The 23,873-nt window shown below is 43.8% G+C and overlaps 1 protein-coding gene across 2 annotated transcripts; it reads left to right on the forward strand.

Moving 5' to 3' along the window:
- RBP4 (retinol binding protein 4) lies at positions 1-23,832 on the forward strand. Of its 2 annotated transcripts, none has more exons than XM_029609895.1 (6): positions 1-122; positions 330-479; positions 586-722; positions 887-993; positions 16,705-16,917; positions 23,439-23,832. In XM_029609895.1, the coding sequence occupies exons 2-6, from the start codon at positions 363-365 to the stop codon at positions 23,468-23,470; spliced, it is 606 nt and encodes a 201-aa protein (XP_029465755.1). In that variant the 5' UTR covers positions 1-122; positions 330-362; the 3' UTR covers positions 23,471-23,832. The 2 variants fall into 2 exon arrangements, with proteins under 2 accessions (XP_029465755.1, XP_029465754.1); XM_029609894.1 differs by having other exon boundaries at positions 54-186.
- Positions 23,833-23,873: the final 41 nt, after the last annotated feature.

Consider the following 23,873-nt stretch of genomic DNA (forward strand, 5'->3'; position numbering starts at 1 on the left):
GGTGGGGTTACGAAAGAATGACCACACAGGTCTCTTTAAAAGCTCTCAGACCTTGTACTGCGCTGCTGTTTGCATTTGGAAGCTGCCAGGGAGTGGGGGATTTACTGTGCCTCCTTTTATCTGTAAGCAGCGCCGTCTGCAAAACTTAAAACACTGCCTCTCTGTTAGCTAAATGTGAGCTCCGAGGCGAGGGAGAGCTTAGAGAGAAGCAAGACTAAAGCCCAGATTTTCCGCATCTTTTTACTTACCTTGTGCAGTTTGCTGTTTACTGGTTGTATTTTATTTTATTTATTTTTTTTGGTGTGGTACTATTCATTTGTTTTTGGCAGATCTGCTGAGGACTGAATTCTGTGGTGTCCAAGATGGATTTTAAACTGTATGGGCTACTGCTGGCCTTGGGCTTCCTGGGCAGTTGCCTGGCAAAGAGAGACTGTCGAGTGAGCAGCTTCCAAGTCAAGCAAAACTTTGATCGCTTCCGTGTGAGTGTCTAACACCACTGGCAGGGCAGGAGATGCTTTGTAATATCGCTGTAGCCTGTGCAAATCTAAACAGCATTTAACCTTTCCTTTGTCTCATCTGTTTTAGTATGCGGGGACATGGTATGCTGTTGCCAAGAAGGACCCCGAGGGACTGTTCCTCTTGGATAACATTGTTGCCCAGTTTGATGTGAACCCAGATGGCTCTATGGGTGCAACGGCAAAAGGGAGGGTCATCATCTTAAAGTTAGTAAGGGACCTTTACCATTTGGCTTAGACAGAGCTCTTCTACTGCTTTGTTAGTTTGATTACTTCAGTAGAGACATAACTGGTAAAAACAAATCTTGTGGAACTTTGTGGATTGTGTTTAAATATATATATTTTTTATTTTTTTATTTTTTTTAATGCAGCAATTGGGAGGTTTGTGCTGACATGGTGGGCAGATTTAGAGACACTGAAGACCCAGCCAAGTTCAAGATGGAGTATTTCGGTATTTTAGCCTTATTTGAGACCGGAGGTAAGAAAGATATGTAACCATCATTTTAACAGACCCAAGACTTTTCAAAGTAAGGGCCTGCATCGCTAAGCTTTTTGCCCCATAGCCAAAGCCTTAGCAGTCAGGCCTCAGGAGAGATTATTTTCTTGCTTAGAATGACTATTTTGGTGTTTAAGTACTACTGTGAAAAAAATGGGATGACTAGAGCAGGGGCATATTTTATCAACTTTTGGGCAAAATAGTTTCTATTTGCATACAATGTTTATAACTTTTTTTTCACAAGAGACTTTGTGGATGATGTTTTAGGAAAATATTCTGGGTAAGGACACTGCAGTTTGATGCACAAATGCTGAAGGAAGAAAATGTATTTGGTTTTTATGATTTTGCATGTTGAAATACTGTAAACGTACATTTGGACATCCAAGGCAGGCTGGTAAAACCTTCTGTGATTTATTTTCTTTTGATCTGACAGTTTTCCCCTGCTGCTTTGCGTTTTCGGCTCAGTCAGAGCCGGGGCTGTGATCTTCCCCATGAGCCTTCTTTTGAAACTATCCAGGGATTTTAAATCCTCTCTCAATTTCCTTTGGTTTAGCCATGGCAGCGACAGGGCTCGGCCAGGGACCATGCACGAGAGACTCCTTCCAGGACCATGCAGTTGTGAACCCTAAATCAAGCCCGAAGGTGTCACAATGGCTATGATTTCTCCCCTATGTGAGTTCCTCCTGCAGCATCCACAGCCCTAGATGACCAGGGCAGCAGAAAATCAGAGCCTGCAATTGATCTCAGGTCTCTCCACAAGGCGAAGTTCACACTCAGTACTGCCCAGGAGCCAGTGGGCTACTCCTAAGAATGAGTCCACTGCTGGCCAAGTCAGTCATTTGTTTCATTATTGGTTATGGTTGCTTTTGGTTGTATTACTGGTGACGGAGGAAGCTCCTTGTCTGTCCTTCTGGCTAGAGGTAAAATGTAAGTAATATTGACTGTGTAATGTAGATCATAACTGGGCCAGCATTCAGTGTGTGTGGTTTTCAGATGGAACCTAGGCATGACAGAAGAATCGGTTGTGTTAAATGTTATATTAGTTTGTAAAAGGAATTTCACAGACAGAATACATAACTTGGAAATTTGGGCAGATTTGTACTTATTAAAATCTATATTGAGTGAATTCATGTACTCAAGGAAATGTTGAATTTGGCAGATATGCCATGCCTTGTAAGCATTCTGCAAACAGTTTGTGGCAGATGTTGCCCTTTCTGCTACTTTTGTCAGATTCTGATATTAAGGTAAGCTTATGAATTCTGTCCTAAAATTTGCTGGTTTCACTTTTCCTGCAGATTTATTTGTGCATCCTTTTACAGGGTATAACTTTGTAACATAGGAGTCTAGTAGATGATGGCAGAAAAATACCATTCGACTCGTCCAGTCTGCACAGTTATTCTGATCCTGATTGCTAAGAATCGATGCCAGGCGCCAACCACAGAATCGTTCGTGACTGCTTGTAGGATGTTGCTCTTTATCCAAGTCAGTCTTCGTCAGGGCCGGCGGAAGCATTACACAGGATAGGCGGTGGCCTGGGGCACTGGCAGTGGGCAGAGCGGAAGAGTAGCCGGCAAGGGCAATAACTTTGAAAGGTGTGCAGAAGGGACGAGTCGAGACACGGGTGAGGCTTGGAGCTGGCGGTCATTTTCCTGTTTTGGGTATATATTTACTGGAGGGAGCTGGGGCCGTTTATGGTGTGCAATTTGCGTTACACGGAGAAGGAGAAAGAGATCAAGTGATGTTATCAAACCCTAGGACGGCTGGATATCCTTGCACCAGCAATGGTCTTTGTTGTTTTCTTCTTTGGCTCTCTACTATTCTAGGCATCTGGATATACACATTTCCTGAAATGTGAAGGAAGGCAAGCAGTCAATACTTGTCAAGCCTTGTTTAGTAAACCTGGTAACACAGCAGGCCATGGGGCAGTCAGGTGAGTACCGACAGGCAACAACTGCTTAGAAATCAATCAGATTGGTGCCGGCAGCCAGATACTGTCCAGCAAGCCTTGGGAACCTAGCTCCGGGATCCAGGAATGCTATCACCTCTTAGCTGCAGGTGTCTATGGGTGCTGCAAAATGATTCGTAAATCTGTATATTGACTGCATCTATGTGGTCTCCAGCTGTGAACTATGTTTCTCAGAGTAATTATTATAAAAAAGGAATTTAGCTTGTTGCAAATAACTAGAAAGGCAGTTTTACTCTGAGGTTTAATAGTAACCACCAGACTAGGTACATTTTGTAAGCCTTTGAACATATTCCATATTCAAAGACAAAATAAGACTCTGTTTTGAAAGAAAAAACAATATTTTGCAATCAAATGCTTTTATCCAGGCCTGGATTTGTCAATAGGCACCCTAGACCTGTGCTACAGCAGCAGAAATCGGGGGTGGGGTGGGGGGGGGGGGCAGCAGGCTAGTTGAAACTTTGTTGCCTTCCAATAAAAATAATATAAATGATACTAATAAATAATGCAAAACTACTTTTGTTTCATAATGTAATATAAAAGATGAACATGTTTGCCAATTTGCTGCAGAACTTTTACATTTTTGTGACAGGATCTACCCCTGAGCTGCCACAGGAAACTAGGGTGGACTGTGCCTTAGACCTTTAGCCCCCTGTTGTCCAACCTCGGGACCTTGGGGGTGGGGAGGGAAAAGGGGGACAGCATGGGGTGACAGCAGCAACAGTGCCTAGAGGCGACAAAATCCTAAATCCATTGCTGCTTTTATCCTCTTATTTTCAGAGGATTTGAAAATAAAAAAAGTCTCTAACTAACCCTTAGATTCATCAAAATGCTATAAATTTTGCATGAATAATGCTTATGTGAAGGAAAGGGGGTGTGGTTAGGGAAAGGTTTTAGTTACTATGCATGAGGGAGAGAGAGAGAGAGACTCTTTATAAGTCTCTCATATAAAACAACTATTTATACCACTGTAAGAGGCTCATCTAGTAACTCAAGGTGAGGTTATGGTGGTGGTCTAGGATTTTGGGGCCTGTTTTACATGCACAGTCATACGTATGAACAGCATAGTACACATCAGTGAAGATTTGGTGTGATGTGGAATGAGGAAAGCTACACAAAGATGAGATTTCTATGATGTACTCTTGCCCTATCTTGATGCACTCCCTACCTAAGTACTATCAAGCTAGGGTGAGAGTACATCATAGAAATCTCATCTTTGTGTAGCTTTCTTCATTCCAAATCACATCAAATTTTCACTGATGTGTTCTGTGCTGTTCATACGTCTGACTGTGCATATAAAACAGGCCCCAAAACCCTAGACCACCACCAAAACCTACCTCGAGTTACTAGTTGACCCTCCTATAGTGGTATAAATAGATGCATAATATAGGTGCCACCCCAGAGCCCCTCTCTCTCTCTCTCTCTTTCTCTCTCTCAGCAGCATTTGCAATAAATATCATAAATCCTGTTTCCAGTTCTTTGCAACACCAGGAAAAAAGGTGTAGCTATTTCCAGCAATAAATATGCATTACGCTATTACATGCAACATTAAGCTTCCCATATTTTCATAAACCCTGTCCAAACTCCTCCCCTTTGACTAAAATTTAAAAATGTACATACGCATCTCATGATGCAATAAATAAAGCATTTTTATGAATGACCCTGTAAGGTTGGCACAAGCCCTGAAATTAATGGACTGGGAGGGCTCATGGAACAAAAATCATATTTGTCAGTCATGCTGGCAGTGTTCTTTCATACAGAAAACTTTCCCCTAAGACTACCACCTACCTACACTTCCAGGTTATTGAGTACTAGTAGTAAAAGCCCGTCCAAGGACCGGGAAATACTATGCAATGTAATTGAGATGTGTGGTAGTAGAGAGTGCAGGCTGAGCTAGGATATGCTGTGTGTTAGTAGAGAGCAGACTGAGAAAGAGAGGGGCACAGCTGGAGAGTACAGCCGGAGAGAGGGGTGGAGCTCAGTTCCCATATGTAGTATTAGACAGTGGATTAGACAGTACAGAGAGAGAGAGAGAGAGAGAGTGGGGTGGAGCTGGAGAGTGGAATGGAGCTAGAGATTACAGGGAGAGAGAAGGGCAGCATTCAGTTTCCATACAGAGAGAGAGAGAGAGAGGGGTGGAGTAGGAGAGTGGGGCAGAGCTGGAGAGTACAGGGAGGGAGAGGGGCGTAGCTCAGTTTGCATACCAGTGATACATCCCAGTTAGATACCTAGCTATGAAATGCCCATGCAAGAGAAATAGCAAGGTGTGTAAACACTATTTGGGGGTAATTTTCAAAGCCATTTATGCACATAAAACCCAGTTTTGTGCATGTAAATGGCTGTTCTAAAACTGACAAGGGCTCAGCGCACATAAAAGTATGCATATAATCTGGTTTCATGCATACTGTTATGCACACTGAGAAGAGGTGTTCCAAGAGCAGGGCTGGGACTTGCATACTTATTTTTGGATTTTCAAATGTATATGCATAAATTACTGGGCACAACTTATACCCTGCTTGGAGCAGGTGTAACTTTCTGTGAGGTAATTTGTGTGCATACTTGACCAATTACCTGAGAAATTTCTAAGTGAATTTATGTCATAAGATTATAGATCATGGGGTAGATTTTCTAAAAGTGCACCCACGCATACTTTTGTTCGCACACCAGGCGCAAACAAAAGTACGCCGGATTTGATAAGATACGTGCGTAGCCGCGCGTATCTTATAAAATCCGGGGTCGGCGCGCGCAAGGGGGTGCACATATGTGCAACTTGCGCGCGCCGAGCCCCGCGCGCGCTGCCCATTCCTTCCGAGGCCGCTCCGAAATCAGAGCGGCCTCGGAGGGAACTTTCTTTCGGCCTCCTCACACCTTCCCCTCCCTTCCCCTTCCTAACTCACCCCCCAGCCCTATCTACACCCCCCTACCTTTGTCGACAAAGTTACGCCTGCCAGAGGCAAGCGTATCTCGCACACGCGCAGACTCGGCGCGCACAGCGGTTTTTTTAAAAGGGTTACGTGCATAACTTATGCGTGTAACCCTTTTAAAATCTACCCCTATGTGCATAAATTTGCTTTGAAAATTCTCAGTAAAGTCTTGTGTACATGCAGACTTTAGTACTATGTGGGCTGTTTGAAAGTATGGATATTTTATTTATTTATTTATTTATTTATAACTTTTCTATACCGAAGTTCAAATAACAGAGTTAATTATCACTCCGGTTTACATTGCAACCATAAAAAACAGTGACAAAGTTGTCTTACACAGAACAGGGGGAGAGAAAAACTTGGATACAGCTTAAGCATGGGGAGTAACGTGTCAAAACTGGTAAGAACTGATGAGAGTTGGCTTTTTGGGGTAACAAGGTATTCCGAGGGAGGGGGTAGGAATGAGGGATTGGAAGGGGGTTGGAAAGGGGGTTGGAAGGTGGGGGGGAGGGTAGCTGAGGGTTACCATAGATTTAATGAAACTAATATACATATATTAAATAGCTCAGGCAGCGGAAGAAAAAGTGCTTAGGCATCTGAGCTTAGGAAGAGAAGGTCCGTGGAGGATGAGGCAAGGACGAGTGTTCTGGGAAGGCTTGTCTGAATAGTAGCGTCTTAAGTCTCTTCTTGAATGTAATTGGGCATTGTTCCAGCCTAAGGTCCGGTGGGAGCAGGTTCCACTGTTTGGGGCCTGCGGTGGAAAAGGCTCTTTTACTAAAGGAGGTTTTGAATGTAGCTGTTCTAAGAGTCCCTCTTTGCGCTAATCTCAGAGGACGGGTTGAAGTATGAAGTTGCAGGGGGGTCGATAGGTCCAGCGGAGAGATATTAAGAATGGCTTTGTGGGTGATTACTAAAAGCTTGTAGAGGATTCTGAATTTGACTGGGAGCCAAAGGAGCGTCTTAAGGATCGGTGTTATGTGGTCCCTTTTGTTAGACTTTGTGAGTATCCTTGCAGTTGCATTCTGAAGCAACTGGAGAGGTTTAATGGAGTTGTCTGGAAGGCCTTGAAGAAGAGCATTGCAGTAATCGATTTTTGAAAAAATGATCGCTTGTAAGACAGACCTGAAATCTTGAAAATGAAGGAGGGGTGTTAGTCTTTTTAATACTTGAAGTTTGAAGTAGCACTCCTTCATTGTGTTGTTAATGAAGCCTGTGAAGCTCAATTGAGTGTCCATGATTACCCCTAGGTTTCTGACTTTGGGAGAGATGGTTGGGAGCGTTGTAGGGGGAAGGTTGTTTAGAGAAAAGTTACCATCCTGTGTGATTAAGAGGAATTCGGTCTTGTTTGTGTTGAGAATCAGGTTAAGATTTGAAAGGAGGTTATTAATGGAGCATAGATAGGTGTTCCAACGACGTAAAGTACTGTCCAGAGAATCATATATTCTTGTTGCTCATATGAGCATAAATGGGGCATCCTGGTTTAGGTTGAAATAATGTAGCGCAGAGTTCCAGCAGTAGGGACCCATGTAAAACATGAGCTGTTGAGACCGCTTCTTTTTTGTTGTGGTTCAGTAAAGTGTACTACTACCTACAAGGATTTTGAGTATTAACTCAGAGTAACCTATCTGTCAGCCCGATCCAGTAAAGTCCGTGGGAGAGCGGACGAACGCCCGCTCTCCCGGCGTGCGCACCGGCCCCTCGCCGGTGCGAGCGATCCAGTATTTAAATGAGGCGACGCGGTGCAAACGAGGAAAAGGAGGCGCTAGGGACACTAGCGCGTCCCTAGCGCCTCCTTTTGGCCTGGAGCGGCGGCTGTCAGCGGGTTTGACAGCCGACGCTCAATTTTGCCGGCGTCGGTTCTCGAGCCCGCTGACAGCCACGGGCTCGGAAACCAGACGCCGGCAAAATTGAGCGTCCGGTTTTCGGCCCGACAGCCGCAGGCCGAATTCAAAAATTTTTTTTTTTTTTTTTAACTTTTTTTTACTTTTGGGGACCTCCGACTTAATATCGCTATGATATTAAGTCGGAGGGTGCACAGAAAAGCAGTTTTTACTGCTTTTCTGTGCACTTTCCTGGCGCCGGAAGAAATTAGCGCCGACCTTTGGGCGGCGCTAATTTCTTAGAGTAAAATGTGCGGCTTGGCTGCACATTTTACTTACTGGATCGCTCGGGAATACCTAATAGGGCCATCAACATGCATTTGCATGTTGAGGGCGCTATTAGGTGCCGCGGGTGGGCCGCGTGTTTTCCTCCCCTTACTGAATAAGGGGTAAGGGAAAACACGCGTCCAGAGCAGGGTGACAGTGCGCTCCGACGGAGCACACTTTACTGGATCGACCTGTGTTTTAGGTAGAACTGAAATCCAACAAACAGAATTGCATCAAGACACATTTACTGTTGTTTAGAATTAGATTTGCTTCCTGGCTTCATGTCATAAGGCTCAACCCATTCCTTGGGACACACCTAGCCAGTCAGATTTTCAGGATATCCATGATAAATACCAATGAGAGAAATTTGTATACAATGGAGGCAGGACATACAAATCTCTTTCATGCACATCAATTATGGATATCCTGAAAACCTGATTGGCTAAGTGTGACCCAAGGACTGGGTTGAGAACCATTACCCTAAAATATAAACTAATCCAGTCTCTATTGTATGCAGGGATTTGCAGTTCCCATGGCCCCAGATAAATGAATGGGACAATCAAAACTGCAAGGACTGAAGTAGCCTATTTTTTTATAACATAAAGCCAGGGGGCAACCCTATTTAAAATGAAAACTCCTGTGTGAAAGTTAGCCTTTCTGCTATATGTTTCCATGCCAAAAGGAAGTTTTGTTCTGTGCTAGCAGACTGATTGCACTCAGTCCTAAGCATGCTCTTTCTTTTCTAATGGGAGACAGAGGTGCCAGCTCAATGGCTACACTATCCATCAAACTGATTGACAGGTGAGATAAGGAAGATATCAACCAATCAGTGTTCTGAGTTAGGCCATATATACTCAAGCCCTACCCATCCCTGCCTCTCCCAAAGAAGTGATTGGACATAGGCCCATTCAAGCCTCTTTCATGTCCCTGCCCAAAACCAAACCTGAGCCCATTGCCCTCAAGCAACGCTTCCTATAATGTCATCAGAAATGACACCTGTAGCTTTTAATTACATCACAATTAATAGTCCCTGGATGCATTTTTTATGACATCACCAGAAATCCAAATAACTGCTATCAGGATGGTGACACCTCTAAAAATAAGATTCCTGATCTGGAAGTCCTAGTTATGGCTACTGGGCTGGTGACACTGCCAGAAACAGTTCCTGACCCTATAATTCCAAGTTTCTGTTACAGAGTGACCTCTAATGCAGGAACTTCTCTCTCCCTCTCTCTCAATATGTGCACAATGACAGAAAGAAATCCCCTTTCCTTCCTCCCCTCTTTCTGTTCAGGAGGCTTCAGTGAAAATGCACATAATACAAGAAACCTGCCTGTCAGGCATTCAGAGTGAAGTAGCAGAACTTAGAAACTTAAACAAGTACAATGAATAAAACAAGCATTGAGTTTTTAAATACAATCACTGTATTTACAGCTGCACACAGCAGCCATGCATGAGGGACTATTAAAGAAAATTTATTACGACTCCAGGGCAATAGGCAGTTTGGTGAAAGTAATCCTTTTCTTCAGGCTGCTAAAAATGTAATGAAAGTGTGACCAGAAAACAAGTAACTAAGTGGTTTACAGACCAAGATGCTTATTCTTTGCACAATCCTGCTAGGACACATTTTAAAAGAAGCAAAGCAGTCATGTCAGACATGAATGCACAGTGACAGGCTGATTTAGTCCACTTTGTCCGGTTATAACAGTGGTTACAAATACATCTTGATGTGATAGATATGAATGGATTGTAAATCTAAAAACAAAGTCAGACCATAAAGTAAACAGAGCATTTGAAAATATATTTAACAGCAGCCAATAAAATACAAATAGTTGGGTAAAGGCCTCAGAAATTCAAGGCATTTGGTATCACCGTTGTGATGGCTGCACCTAATGACGGTATATAAAAACTCAACAAATAAATAAATAAATAATAACATAAAAAAGAAAAATGGATGAAATGGAGTTTTACATCATGCTGCCTAGTAATACTTCTGTGTAAATTACAGCCTTATTCTGATTACTAATTTGATTTTTTGGGTGCTTGGATCAAAAATGATTCAGGGTGGTGATATGGATTTAAAGAAACTATTCATCTCATAGTTCATGTGATCCACTAAACTTTGCATGGTTGGTCATCAAAGTGATGCTCCAGGTTTCCTCCTCCAGAAGTGACAATATTAATAAGAGCTGAGGAGGTGGGTTGATGACACAGAGGCTCGCCTGGAAGACCAGGCCTCAGCACTAGAGGGCTGCAAAATATCACAAGAGAAATTGCTGCAAAGTAATCAGGAACTCCTAACCAGGATAGAGGACCTTGAAAAGAGGCCCCAAAGGGAGAATTTAAGGTTCCGCAGGATCCCGGAGGGTCCTGAATTCGCCGTCTGCAAGCATATGATAATCAACATCTGCAAGCAGGTCCTTCAATCCCATGGGAGACCTTCAGAAACCCCAGTGGTGAAGCTGGAGAGGGTACATAGAGCACTGGGGGCCATGCGGAATAATCAGCCACATTGTTGCCTGCTTTCACAGTTTCTTAGTGAAGGAAGAGATAGCAACAGCAGCTCGGAAGATGGGATCTTTTGAGTGGCAGGGCAACAAGGTGGAAATCTATCAGGACTTGGCCATCACAACCATCCGGAAAAGGAGGGAATTTAAGGAGATGGTTGCGATACTACGTGGGAATAATATTAAATACAGGTGGCTTTTCCCATTTGGACTGAGCATTAGCATTGCAGAAGTGTCGTCCAGGGTAACCACGGTGTCCGAGGCAATGTAGGCTCTTCAAGAAACAGGTCTAGCTGTGCCACCAGCCGCTCTCACTACTTTAGCCCCCAGAGGAGGGCGGGTTCGCACAATACCCCACGATGGCAGTGTGTGGACAGAAGAGGTAGATGACTGAGGAGGTACTTAGGCGGCTCGCAGGCCTCTTGGGAGATCTTTACCTGACTCATTCATCAGTTTTTCAGTTGAAGGTTGTTTCCTTAATGTTAAAGGCAGGTTGCTTTTGCATCCTTCATTATACAGTACACCATAGGCATATGCTGTTTTTGATTGGGTTGCACCAGGTTTGATCTCCTGTGCAATCATTTGTTTATATTTTATAGTGTTGGAGGGGGTGGGGAAGGAGTGGCCAGAAGGGTGGGGACCTTATTCCTCATAGAATAGATCCACCTGGGATGAAGGTGTCTTTTTGCGGATGACACTAAGATCTGCAATGCCGGAAGGAGTGGAGAGAATGAGACGGGATTTAAGGAAACTGGAAGAGTGGTCGAAGATATGGCAGCTGAGATTCAATGCCAAGAAGTGCAGTGTCATGCATATGGGGAGTGGAAATCCAAAAGAACTGTATTCAATGGGGGAGAAGGGCTGATGTGCACGGAGCAGGAGAGAGACCGTGGGGTGATAGTGTCTAATGATCTGAAGTCAGCCAAACAATGTGACAAGGCGATAGCTAAAGCCAGAAGAATGCTGGGCTGCATAGAAAGAGGAATATCGAGTAAGAAAAGGGAAGTGATTATCCCCTTGTACAGGTCCTTGGTGAGGCCTCACCTGGAGTACTGGGTTCAGTTCTGGAGACCGTATCTCTGAAGGGACAGAGACAGGATGGAGGCAGTCCAGAGAAGGGGGACCAAAAAAGTGGAAGGTCTTCATCGAATGACTTATGAGGAGAGATTGAAGAATCTAAATATGTACACCCTAGAGGAAAGGAGGAGCAGGGGTGATATGATACAGACTTTCAGATACTTGAAAGGTTTTAATGATCCAAAGACAACGACAAATCTTTTCCGTTGCAAAAAAATCAGCAGAACCAGGGGTCACGATTTAAAACTCCAGGGAGGAAGATTCAGAACCAATGTCAGGAAGTATTTCTTCATGGAGAGGGTGGTGGATGCCTGGCACGCCCTTCCGGAGGAAGTGGTGAAGACCAAAACTGTGAAGGATTTCAAAGGGGCATGGGATAAATACTGTGGATCCATAAAGTCTAGAGGTTGTGAATGAAGAAAAGAGGCATGAGGGTGGCTTGCGGGAATAACGGCTACTACCTGGAGATTAATATCCTTATTCAATAAAAATACACACGGTTAATGTCCTTATTCAATAAACATACACACGGTTAATGCAACTCCAACATTGCTCTATGCTTCAACGGCAAGAGGAAATGTGGAAAAAAGGATTTGCTTCCACAAAAAAGCAGGGGAGTAGCTTGCTTGTTACGGCGTTTACTACCCCAAACCAAATAAGCCTGATACTTCACTTTCAATGCATATCCAGCATAGCTCTCTGCTTCAACAGCAGGGGCAATGAAGAAAAGATGATTTATATTCAGACAACTACCAACAAGGACTGAATTTCCTAGTCTAGGCAAAACAAATAAGCATGGGTGTAGCTTGCTTGTTACGGTGGTTACTACCCTGAGTCAAGCCTGATACTTCACTTGGAATACATATCCAGCACAGCTCACTGTTTCAACGGCAGGGGAGTTGAAGAAAATAGGGTTTATATTCAAACAACCAACAAGGACTGAATTGCACAGACTGGGTAAACAAGCGTGGGAGTAGCTTGCTTATTACGGCGGTTACTAACCCAAACCAATTTGCTAGATACTTCACTTAGATGCAGCTCCAGCACTGCTATCTACATCAATGGCGGGGGTGGAAGGGAAATAAAACCAAAAAGTTACTTAAAAGGGACTAGAGTAACAGATAAGTATGAAAACATAAGTGTGAAAGCTTACTGGGCAGACTGGATGGACCGTTTGGTCTTCTTCTGCAGTCATTTCTATGTTTCTATATATCAGGGATTTGGTGGGGAAGGGGAGGAGGGGGGCTGGGTGGAAGGGTCGTATGATCTTCATTTTGATCACATAATGAGGTTTGCGAACTCACACAGCTGGGATGGGTTGCTAGTGGGAAGGAGTGGGCTGAGAGAGCTTTACCTTGAGTTGATCTTTACATAATGGCAGACCGCATTATTTCTATTAATGCTAAGGGTTTGAATTCACCGATTAAGAGAAAACAATTATTTCAGGAAGTGAAGACACATGGGGCAAATGTTATCTTTTGCCAGGAAACCCACTTACTCAAACGCAATGAGCGACTTTTACAGGAAAGGTCCTTTCCACAACACTATCTAGCCTCAGCTACAATTTTAAAAAAGTACCATGGAGTAGAGATTTTGATTGCGAGTACTTTAGTGGTGGATGTAGAGGACACACTCTGGGACCCTGAAGGGAGATATGTTGCCCTTAAAGCTAGTTTTCATGGAGTATTGTTCACACTTATTACTATCTATGGCCCTAACATCGAGCAAGGCCCGTTTTTTAAATGAATCTTGGTATTGATAAGAGATTGGGTGGAAGGACAGGTTATAGTGAAAGGGATTTTAATCTAACAAGGTATCCCTATTTGGATAATTTTGGTCCTAGTCAGGGCAACACCAGACGCCATAGACAGGTGCTTAAACATTTGATCACTGACCGGGGACTAGTTAATATCTGGCGCCTGAGCAACCATACTTTGCGTAATTACACGTACTTCTCACATCCGCATCAGTCATATTCCAGTTTAGACTTATTTCTTATCGATAAGTCGTTAGAAGACATGGTTGCTGATGTGGAGGTGGGTGGTGCAACATGGTCAGATCATGCCCCAATCCTGTTGATATTAAAACTGAAGGGCGAGAGAAGCAGAAAATGTTACTGGCGACTCAATGACAGTTTACTGGATGATAAGTCTTTTACAGACTCCCTCTCTAATGAGATCCAGGAGCATTTGGATGTTAACAGTACTGGGGATGTCTCTGTGGGCACAGTATGGGACTATTTAAAAGCTGTGGTGCCGGGGCAAATTCATCTCCAGAGCAACTTTTGTCAAACTGGAACGGCTCCACCTTGTGCAGCGCATTGCTAAATTGGCCCTAAGCCATAAGAGAACTTTAGATCCAGAAACTTTAGTGGAACTGGGGGTTGCACGACGGGAATTACAAGCCCTCGACCTAGCCAGAAAGCATTTCAATTGGACATGCTTAAACAAAGATATTTTGAATTTGGTAATAAAGCAGGCCAGATACTAGCTAGGAGGTTGAAAGAAAAGATAGCTCAGACCCATATCACTAAAATCAATGATATTTCTGGGTCCTTTTTATACGACGTGGGGGAAATATGCAACTGATTTCTGGCTTTTTACAAGGAGCGTTACACACATGGCAATCCAGTGAGGGACCTAGACATAGATACCTACCTTCATGACATAGAGCTGCCTTCCCTGGAGGAGGAGGCACGGATATTTCTAAACAAAGAGATAACCCACGCTGAGGTTTATCAAACAATGCAGGGGCTGAAACCTGGGAAGTCTCCTGAGTTGATGGGCTGACGGCCAGGTTTTATAAAACATTCCATCTGGTCATAATACCATCTTTGCTGGACTTCTTTAAGTTTTTGAGGAATGGGGTATGATTTCTAGGGATTCTAATCTAGCGGGTATAACTCTCTTGACCAAGAGTGAAGAGATTCTACTTTATGTGGGTCATACAGACCAATCTTTCTCATAAATATTGATTAACTGTTGACCTCGGCCTGAATCCAGGCCCGAGGCTAAGGCCTGGCCTAGAGACTGGGTACAGTGCCTGGGCCTCAGCCCAGAGTCAGGCCCAGGCCCAGATCCGAGGCCTTGGAGCTCCTCTCGACATGTCTTCTTTCTTCTTCATTGTTCTTGAACTGATGCCATCCATTAGGGTCATACCAGAGTTAATAAACTCCAGTGTATCCTCCCCAGTAGATGGTATCATTTGATGGCTACAGCATCGGATCCCAATGAAGCAGATAAGTGGGGGTCAGAAAATTTCACGACCTTGGAAAAATCTTACGGGGATCCTGGGTCTTTTCTCGGGTCTCAGCCAAGGCCCCAGTATCAGGCCCAGGCCTTAGTCAAGACCTCAGCATAATACTCTGACATAGATATTGGCTCAATGTATCCATGGCCTATCTCTAAGCAAGGCCCCGGCCTCGAGCCTAGGCCGAGGCACTGATGTCACGCTCAGGTGTAGGCCACATTCCCTGCTTTGGACCTCGGCCTATTCCCTAGTTGAAGCCCTAGCTTCTGCCCTAGGTGTAAACCCAATGCATTATTTTTAAATGAATGCAACAAAATTCATTTTGGAGACCCCTTGAATGAAATGAATTGCCCTTCTTCATTGTATTTTTCAAACTCATTTAAAATGAATGCACATCTCTAATTTGTAGAAGCCTGAAGAAGAGGATTCAGTCCACCAAAACTACCTATTGCCTTGAGTCATAATACATTTTCTTTAACAGCCCCTCATGGATGGCTGCTGTGTGCAGTCTGTATTTAAAATCTCTGCTTGTTTGTGTTTCTTACCCTTACTACTTCACTGAATGCTGGCAAGCAGGTTTCTTATATATGTGCATTTTCACTGAAGCCTTCTGGTCAGCAGAGAGGAGAAAAGAAGGGGCGATTTCTCCCTGTCACTGTGCAAAGATTGAGAGAGAGAGAGATTCCTGCTTTCTCACAGGTCACCCTATAGCAAAAACGTGGAATTCTGGAGTCAGGAACTCCTGTTTTCGATGGTGTCACTGCCCCAGTAACCATGCTTTTAGGATTTCTTGGCCAGCACTGCTCCGGCAGCAGTTATTTGGACTTCTGGTGATGTCATAAAAAATGTCCAGAGTCCAATAATTGTAATATTATCCAAAGCGACCAAGGTCATTTCTGATTATATCATAGGGGATGTGATTTGGTGGTGGGCTTGGTGTGGTTTGAGTCTTGTAGGTGCAGTTTGGTTGGACTTCCAGAGATGTCATCAAAAAAGCAGCCAGAGGCCATTAATTGTGACTTCATCAAAAGCAACAGGGGCTATTTCTGATGGACATGGTTAGGGGCAGGCTACCCATTCACTTCTATGGGGGGAGGGGGGGGCAGGGTATGATGGAGTTATAGACCGGTTGTGGGTGTGAACTAACCCAGATGTGAATGCTGATTGGCTAATATCATCCTTATCTCATCTGATGGATGGTATACCCATTCTGCTACTCACCCCCAATATTGCCTAAACTCCTTTACTGTATTCAGGGAGGGCAACATGTGTTGAGTTTAGCAGTCCAATCTTTTTGAAAATTTAACTCCTATGAATTGGAAGGGAAATGAAATTTTGGAAGCATTGCAATCAAATTGAAACAAAGATAATAACTGGTGCCAAATTAGAATGGATTTATATACTACAGTTCCTTTTAGTAAGGAATTGTGCAGAACCTGAATTATTTTCATGCCTCTGAAGGATATGGCTAGAATATATTCAGCATAAATCAGCTTATGAGTTCAGGTTGTAAACGAAGCATGGGACTTTTGCTAGTACATTTCTTTAAAACAGAACTGCAGTGTTTACAAACACATCTTTGTTAAAAGTATTAAAGGTACAACAAGGTAGCAATTAGTCAAGCTTTACTACTATGATCACTTAAAGTGATTATTAGCGCAGTGGTCTCCTGAAAATATGTTTTTAACCATTAACCCCAATTTGTAGGTAAAGTTTTATCTAATCAAAGCATGATCCTGTGACTCATTTATTTGTCAAATTTTCAGCAAATGTGAACTACAATTTTTAACTGTACAACTTTGTTGTGTTTTTCCTTTGGTTTCTAGAGGATAATCATTGGGTGATTGATACTGATTATGACACCTATGCAGTTCATTATTCCTGCCGTAAACTGAATGAAGATGGAACTTGTAAAGACAGCTATTCTTTTGTGTTCTCCCGTGACCCTAATGGTTTAACTCCAGAAGCACAAAGAATTGTCAGGAGCAAACAGGAAGAGTTGTGCTTGGAAAGAAAATACAGGCTTGTTATCCATAATGGTAAGGATTCAAAATTTCTCTGTAGAACATTTTTAGATTTGAGGTCAAGAGTTGGAAAAAGTAACATAGTATAGCAACATAGTAGAAAGACACCAATAGATAAAGACCATTGGATCCAACTGGTCATCCCAGTTGCCCCTGCCTATACTACTTAATCTAAGGCCTTCTCTTTGATTGCTGACAGAAAATAATTCCTGCTTCTTTTTGTCCTTAGTAGGCAAGTGTAGCCAAGCCAGTATGCTGCCCATGTCAAGAAATGTGCCTCATCTCAATTGCATATGAGAATGAATAAAAAATTCCTTTAACTGACCTTGCCTTGTTGACTTGGGAGCTTGATGAGGCTGATCCACCCCTCTGTGCAAGTTGCTTGTGCCAACTTCTTTTTATAGACCTCTGCCATTCCGGATAAATGGACATATAACTTTTCATAATTTGTCTAACACCAAAAGGGCTCCCTCTGAACACCTCCCAGTTTCTTTTACCCTATATCACCGCTATCTACCTTTTTTATGCTCTGTATCTGTCCCAAGCATTCTTAAATTCTGCCTCAGTTTTGATTATTACTAGTACTCTTTTGGCTGGCTATTTCAGGTATCTACCATTCTCTCAGCAAAGAAGTATTTCTTTATATTTCCTCTGAGACTTCCTCCAACTTCATAATGATATTAATTTCATTTACTATAGTTGTGATGTACTATAATTAAGTTAATATTTTAGTGTGTCCAATTCACTTTGAATATGCATACCTCTCAATTGATGTACCCAAATTTTATTTCTATCAGACATAATATCAGCATCACATCTTAGTAGGTGGTTGGCTGCATAATATATTCAGATGGATGTGAACTGCTTGAAGATCGTAAAGCTCATTCTTTTGGGTATATTTTTGGACTGGCAGCTTCGGCCTGCTCCTTTGAGTTTCCAGCTCCATCTGAACCATCCTCTGTTAGACTACAGCACCATGCACCAAGCTCATTCTTAACTAATGAGCAAAATTTCAGCCTAGGTTTTCCAGAACGAGACCACCATAGTCAATGGATCTATTAAAAAGGTGTGAATGACACATCTCCTAGGCAGAGGGAAAATATGTGGCAAAAAATAAAAACAAATCTGTATCTATTAGTCTAAGTAATTCTTGTGAACCTGCCCGCGAGGAACGCGGGCAGGTCCCCTACCTCCCGCGGCCAGTCAGGCCGCTAGCGCTGCCTTCTTCCAACATGGCACGGGAGCCGCGGTCTCCTGCCCTGCACAGCAGGGCCGAGTTGCCAGGAGCCTCCCATGCGGCTGGGACAGCCGCTGCAGCTCCTGCTCTCCTCTCTTCGCGGCAGGGACCGCCACTGCCGCTCCTGCCGCTTCCGGGGTCCTAGGACGGCAGGGAGCCATCCTCACCACTGTCGGGGTCTTCAGCCGGCAGGGAAGCCGTCCCTGCCAGTGCCTGCTGATGTCTTCTCTCTTCTACAGCCTGCCTTGCTTCCTGGGCCCTCCACGTGGCTGAGGACGCCACCAGCGGATCCTGCTCTTCTCCAATTCTCTTAGGAGCGGGCGCGCGCCTATCTTTTCCTTTTCAAGGGCCAGCCAGGTATGGCCCTCTGCTGGCTCCTCCCTGGGCATTGTCCTCTTCAGCCCTACAAAAGGGCCCAGCGTTCATTCCAGCATTGCCTTCACAAGGAGTTAGTTGCTCCTGGATGTTCCTGGCCTTCGCTCCAGGAGTCTCGCTGTTCCAGCTCTTCTTCAAGGTCCTGTGTTCTTCGTTTCCTGTCGGAGCTCCATGTCTCGTCTAGAAGTCCGTGATCCATTCCTGATGTCCGTGTTCCAGTCCAGATGTCCGTCTCCTGTTCCTGATGTTCGTGATCCAGTCCTGATGTCCATCTCCTGTTCCTGATGTCTGTGATCCAGTCCCGATGTGCTGAACCCCAGGTTCCTCATCACCACGTTTCCTGGCGTGCCATGTCGTGGTCCGTGACCAGTCCCATGGGTGGGCTGAGTAGGGCGCTTCATGGTACAATGCCTTCTTCACTACTGCAGCTCAAGTCTCCAGAGGGAATCCCTTGCTTGAAGCCAAACTGTGTCTTGGTCCTGAATCCCTTGCTTGAAGCCAAGCCGTGTCTTGGTCCTGAATCCCTTGCTTGAAGCCAAGCCGTGTCTTGGTCCTGAATCCCTTGCTTGAAGCCAAGCCGTGTCTTGGTCCTGAATCCCTTGCTTGAAGCCAAGCCGTGTCTTGGTCCTGTGTCTTGAACTTTGCTAGCCCTCAGATACCTTGTGCCTGCACAGTCCATGCCTAAGACTCTGTTTGAACCTGCTCCATTGTAGTGTGGTCCGCGACCAGCCACTGGTGGCTGTGTAGGGCGCACCTTGGTGCAGGCCTCTTCAGTATCTTTGTCATGTTCCAGTATCAGCTTCCATCATCTTGTCTAGAGGCTCTTCGAGTCCAGCGTGGTCCACGACCAGTCCCGCGGGTGGACTGTGTAGGGCGCGCAGTGTCGCAGTTTCAACCCAGTACTTTACTTGACTCTCCTGAATACCTTGAACTTTGCTTGATTCTCCTGAATGCCTTGAACCTAGCTTGAGTCTTCTGAATACCTTGAACCTTTCTCCAAGTACCTTGTTCCTGAGTCTTCGTCTGAATCTCCATGTTCCAGTCTTCGCTGCCCTGGCCTCCATACGGCCAGCCGCTTCTTGCCGTTACCCAGCGACAGGTCCGAAAGAGCTTGGAACGGTCGGAGGACTGTTCAATAGACCACCATTGCATAGATGGTCTTCCCGAAGCATGCAGGTCCGCTGGAGGGTCAGTATCTTCAGTAATCTGTCTTCAGTCCAACCTCGCTCCTGTCCAGCCCATGCTCGGGCATGCCTCACCTGCCGCAGCACCTCTTCGGAGTTCCTCTGGGGTCTAGCCATGGTCCAAGAACACACAATTCCCTGGAAAGCGGAACCGCTCTCCTAGCGCTTCCTAACAGATGTGAAGCCCTCTGAGCTTTCCCATGCTCAAGGCCTCCATCTCCATAACAGTAATGAGCTCACCTTTGATGAGCACATGTTTGTCCTCTCATCACTAGAAGAGATGACATAGTAAAATATAGAATATGCCATCAGAGATAGATCACAAGGCCATCTAATTTGCCCTTGTTAACTACGACTCTGAATGAAGAGCTTTAATGGTTTAGCTGAGATGTTTTATAGACTCTCAGGTGAAATTATAAATAGAATGACGGGGATGTAGACTCCTAGGGTTTGTTTGAAGCTTTTTTTTCCCATAGACACAGGGAGGGCAATTTTTAAAAACACTTACCCAGATAAAATGTCGTGACTGAAAATTGCCCTTCTCTATCTATTTAGATATACATGTGGGTTTCCATAGCATACATACATTCAGCCAGGTGAAAACAGAAATTGCATGGTGGGGGGGAGGGAGGGATGTGTTTAGTATGAGGAAGTACAGCATGCATACCTTTGCATTTTCAAATGTATGTGCTGCTGTTTTGACCCAAATCAATTGTCTGTGCAATAAGGAGGCACACAGTATGAGCACTTTTTGTGCGCAGGTACTTTATGATGTCTAATTTTACTTGTTAAAGGAGGAAACAAAGAGTAGGGCTAAATGGTCAGTTTTTCCAGTGGAGAAAGGTGAATAGTGGAGTGCCCCAGGGATCTGTACTGGGACCAGAGTTTAACTTGGTCATTAACAACCTGGGATCACATTTGCAGATGACAAAAATGATCACATATGCAGATGACAAAAGAATTCAATGTATTTAAAACACAAGCAGACTGTGTGGAACTGCAAAAGTCTGGGGGACTGGGCATCTAAATGGAAAAGGAAATCTAATGTGCCCGAGTGCAAAGTGATGCACATAGAGAAAATGAATCCTGAGTATGGCTACACAGTGATGGGTTTCCTATTAGGAGTAATCACCCAGTAAGGGATCTTGGAGTAATTGTGGACAATCCATTGAAATCCTCAGCTCAGACAGGCCAATGTTATATTGAAATGGGCTGCCGCGGTTAAAAGGAGGCGCTAGGGACAAATATGTGCCCCCTAGTGCCTCCTCGGCAGCGGGCGCCCAGAAGAGGTGGCTGTCAGCTGGTTAGGGAAACAGACGCTGATTTTGTGAGCGTCCATTTTCCTAACCTGTGCACAGCCACGGGCTAGGAAAATGGATGCTCGTTAATTGAGCATTCCTTTTCCTAACCTGACAGCCGTCACTTTTTTTTTGTTTTTTTTTTAGGGTTCTCCTTTTGCGGTTCTTCCAACTTAATATCGCCACAATATTAAGTCGAAGGAACTATAGAAAAACAGTCTTTTCTACTTTTCTGTAAACTTGTTGGGTTCCTCAAGAATTAAAGCCTGCTTCAGGGCAGGTGTTAATTTTGGAGTGTAAAAATGTGTGTGTCGGGTGCACATTTTTTTTTTTTTTTGCATCGGGGGAAATAGCCAATAGCCTCTACCACATGAATTTACATGTGAATATCACTATTAGCTATGTGCTTGGTTGGATGCGCGTTTTGGATGCATTAACCTCTGTTTTGCATTGGGGGCTATGGACGGGCGGCCAGCGCATGGTATTGCATCGGCCTGAGTGTGAGGTGGTCAAAAAAGCAAATAGAATGTTAGGAATTATTCCGAAAGGACTGGAGAATAAAATGGTGACTAGCGCAGTGCCTCTGCATGTATCTATGATGCAAATGCACCTTGAGTATTGTGTCCCAAATCAAGAAAGGTACAGCAGAACTAGAAAAGGTATAGAGATGGGCAATAAAAATGATAAAGGGCTCCTGTATGAAGAAAGACTAAACAGGTTAGGCTCTTCAGCTTGAAGAAGAGACATTTGAGAAGGGATATAGTATAGGTTTAGAAAATCATGAATGGGGTGGACCAGGTAAATAGGGAACACTTATTTACCCTTTCAAATAGCTCTAAAACTAGGGGACTCTCCATGAAATAGAAGGTAGAAAATTTGTGGAGGTGAGGGTGAGGGGGGGGGGGGTTAGGGTTAAAAAAAAAAAATGTCTGTCTGAGATAGCAATTTACTTGTGCTTTCCAGACATCCCTTTATTGTCGTGGGCTTTATTGCTGTTGTATGTCCAATTATTGGAAAGTGATATTTCTTTTGTTGATGTAACTATCTGTGTGCACAACAATAAAAATTATTTTGAAAAAAACAAATTGGAGAAAGCATTTTCTCACTCACTATGGAATTAAGCTGAGCTCAAGAGGGGTTTGGACAGATTCCTGATAGAAAGGTTCATAAGCAATTATTAGGTAAGAACATAAGAAATTGCCATACTGGGTCAGACCAATGGTCCATCAAGCCCAGCATCCTGTTTCCAACAGTGGCCAATCCAGGCTACAAGTACCTGGCAAGTACCCAAATACTAAGGGGCAGATTTTTAAACCTGCACGTGGGCATAGATTTGTTCGTGCAACCCGGTGCGAACAAACCTACGCCCGATTTTATAACATGCGTGCGCTGCAGCGCGCGCATGTTATAAAATCCAGGGTCGGCGCGCGCAAGGGAGTGCACAATTGTGCGACTTGTGTGCACCAAGCTGCACAGCCTTCCTCAGTTCCCTCCGAGGCTGCTCCGAAATCAGAGTGGCGTCGGAGGGAACTTTCCTTCCGCCCCCCTGCACCTTCCCCTCCCTTCCCCTATCTAACCCGCCCCCCAGCCCTATCTAAACCCCCTTCCTTACCTTTATCGGGAAAGTTACGCCTGCCTCTGGGCAGGCATAACTTGCGCGCGCCAGCTGGCTGCCGGTGCCCCATCCCCGGCACGGTGGCTGTTCCGGAGGCCTCAGTCCCGCCCCCAGGCTGGCCCCTGGAATGCCCCTTTTTCGCAGCCCTGGGACATACGTGCGTCCCAGGACTTGCCCGTGCCGCCGAGCCTATGCAAGATAGGCTCGGCGCGCGCAAGGGCAGCTTTTCAGGTTTATACGCGTATGATACGCGCGTAACCCTTTGAAAATCTGCCCCTAAGTCTATCCCATGCTACTGATGCTAGTAATAGCAGTGGCTATTTTCTGCATCAACTTAACAGCAGTTAATGGACTTCTCCTCCAAGAACTTATCCAAACCTTTTTTAAACCCAGCTGTACTAACCACATCCTTTGGCAACAAATTCCAGAGTTTAATTGTGCGTTGAGTGAAAAAGAACTTTTTCCGATTAGTTTTAAATGTGCTACATGTTAACTTCATGGAGTGCCCCCTAGTCCTTCTATTATCCGAAAGAGTAAATAACCAATTCATATTTACCCGTTCTAGACCTCTCATGATTTTAAACACCTCTATCATATCCAATACATTTATAAATACTTGCAACTTTTGAGTTCTTTGTGGAATAATTTTCATATTTAATCAATTTTTTTACTTCAAATGTTTTGAGTTTGTAAAGTCTAGGAGCTACAAGTTATGGTATTAAAAAGAAGAATCAAATTCAATAATAAAACTTACAGAGTTTTTTAAATTATATATTGTATATGTATTTCAAATGTAATAACTTTTTTTAATATTTTGTTTGTTTCAGGCTTCTGCGACAAAACAAACAACTATAACTAATGATAATGTGTATCTAGCAATTGTATTACATTACCAGGTATTTTATTAAAAAGCATTAATCCAGCTTCATGGAATCTTGTATATGTATGCCAATAAACCAATTAATTTTAATTAAAACTGGATTAGAAAAACATACCAATGACACCTTAACTGTATATATTTTCTACAGTGTTAATCAAAAATATTGTTACTACTTTATTTTATTTTAAACTGGACAAACTTTGTAATGTATAACTGTATACAACAATATTGCCTTTATTATCTGATAGTTCTCTGCCTAATAGTCTTATAGAAAGCCTCTACCACCATCTCCCCCAATTTTATGTTTATTTCTCAATAAATATTCTGCTTGAACACATTGACATAGCTTCTATATCTGACTCTTTAAAGAAGCAAGAAGGTA

The sequence above is a fragment of the Rhinatrema bivittatum genome, chromosome 7 (genome assembly GCF_901001135.1).
Source record: "Rhinatrema bivittatum chromosome 7, aRhiBiv1.1, whole genome shotgun sequence".
Classification (NCBI taxonomy): Eukaryota; Metazoa; Chordata; class Amphibia; order Gymnophiona; family Rhinatrematidae; genus Rhinatrema; species Rhinatrema bivittatum.

Coding starts and splice junctions, on each gene's coding strand:
- RBP4 (XM_029609895.1), top strand. CDS start 363: ATGGATTTTAAACTGTATGGGCTACTGCTGGCCTTGGGCTTCCTGGGC. Junction 480..585: donor AAAACTTTGATCGCTTCCGT/GTGAGTGTCTAA, acceptor CATCTGTTTTAG/TATGCGGGGACATGGTATGC. Junction 994..16,704: donor AGCCTTATTTGAGACCGGAG/GTAAGAAAGATA, acceptor TTTGGTTTCTAG/AGGATAATCATTGGGTGATT.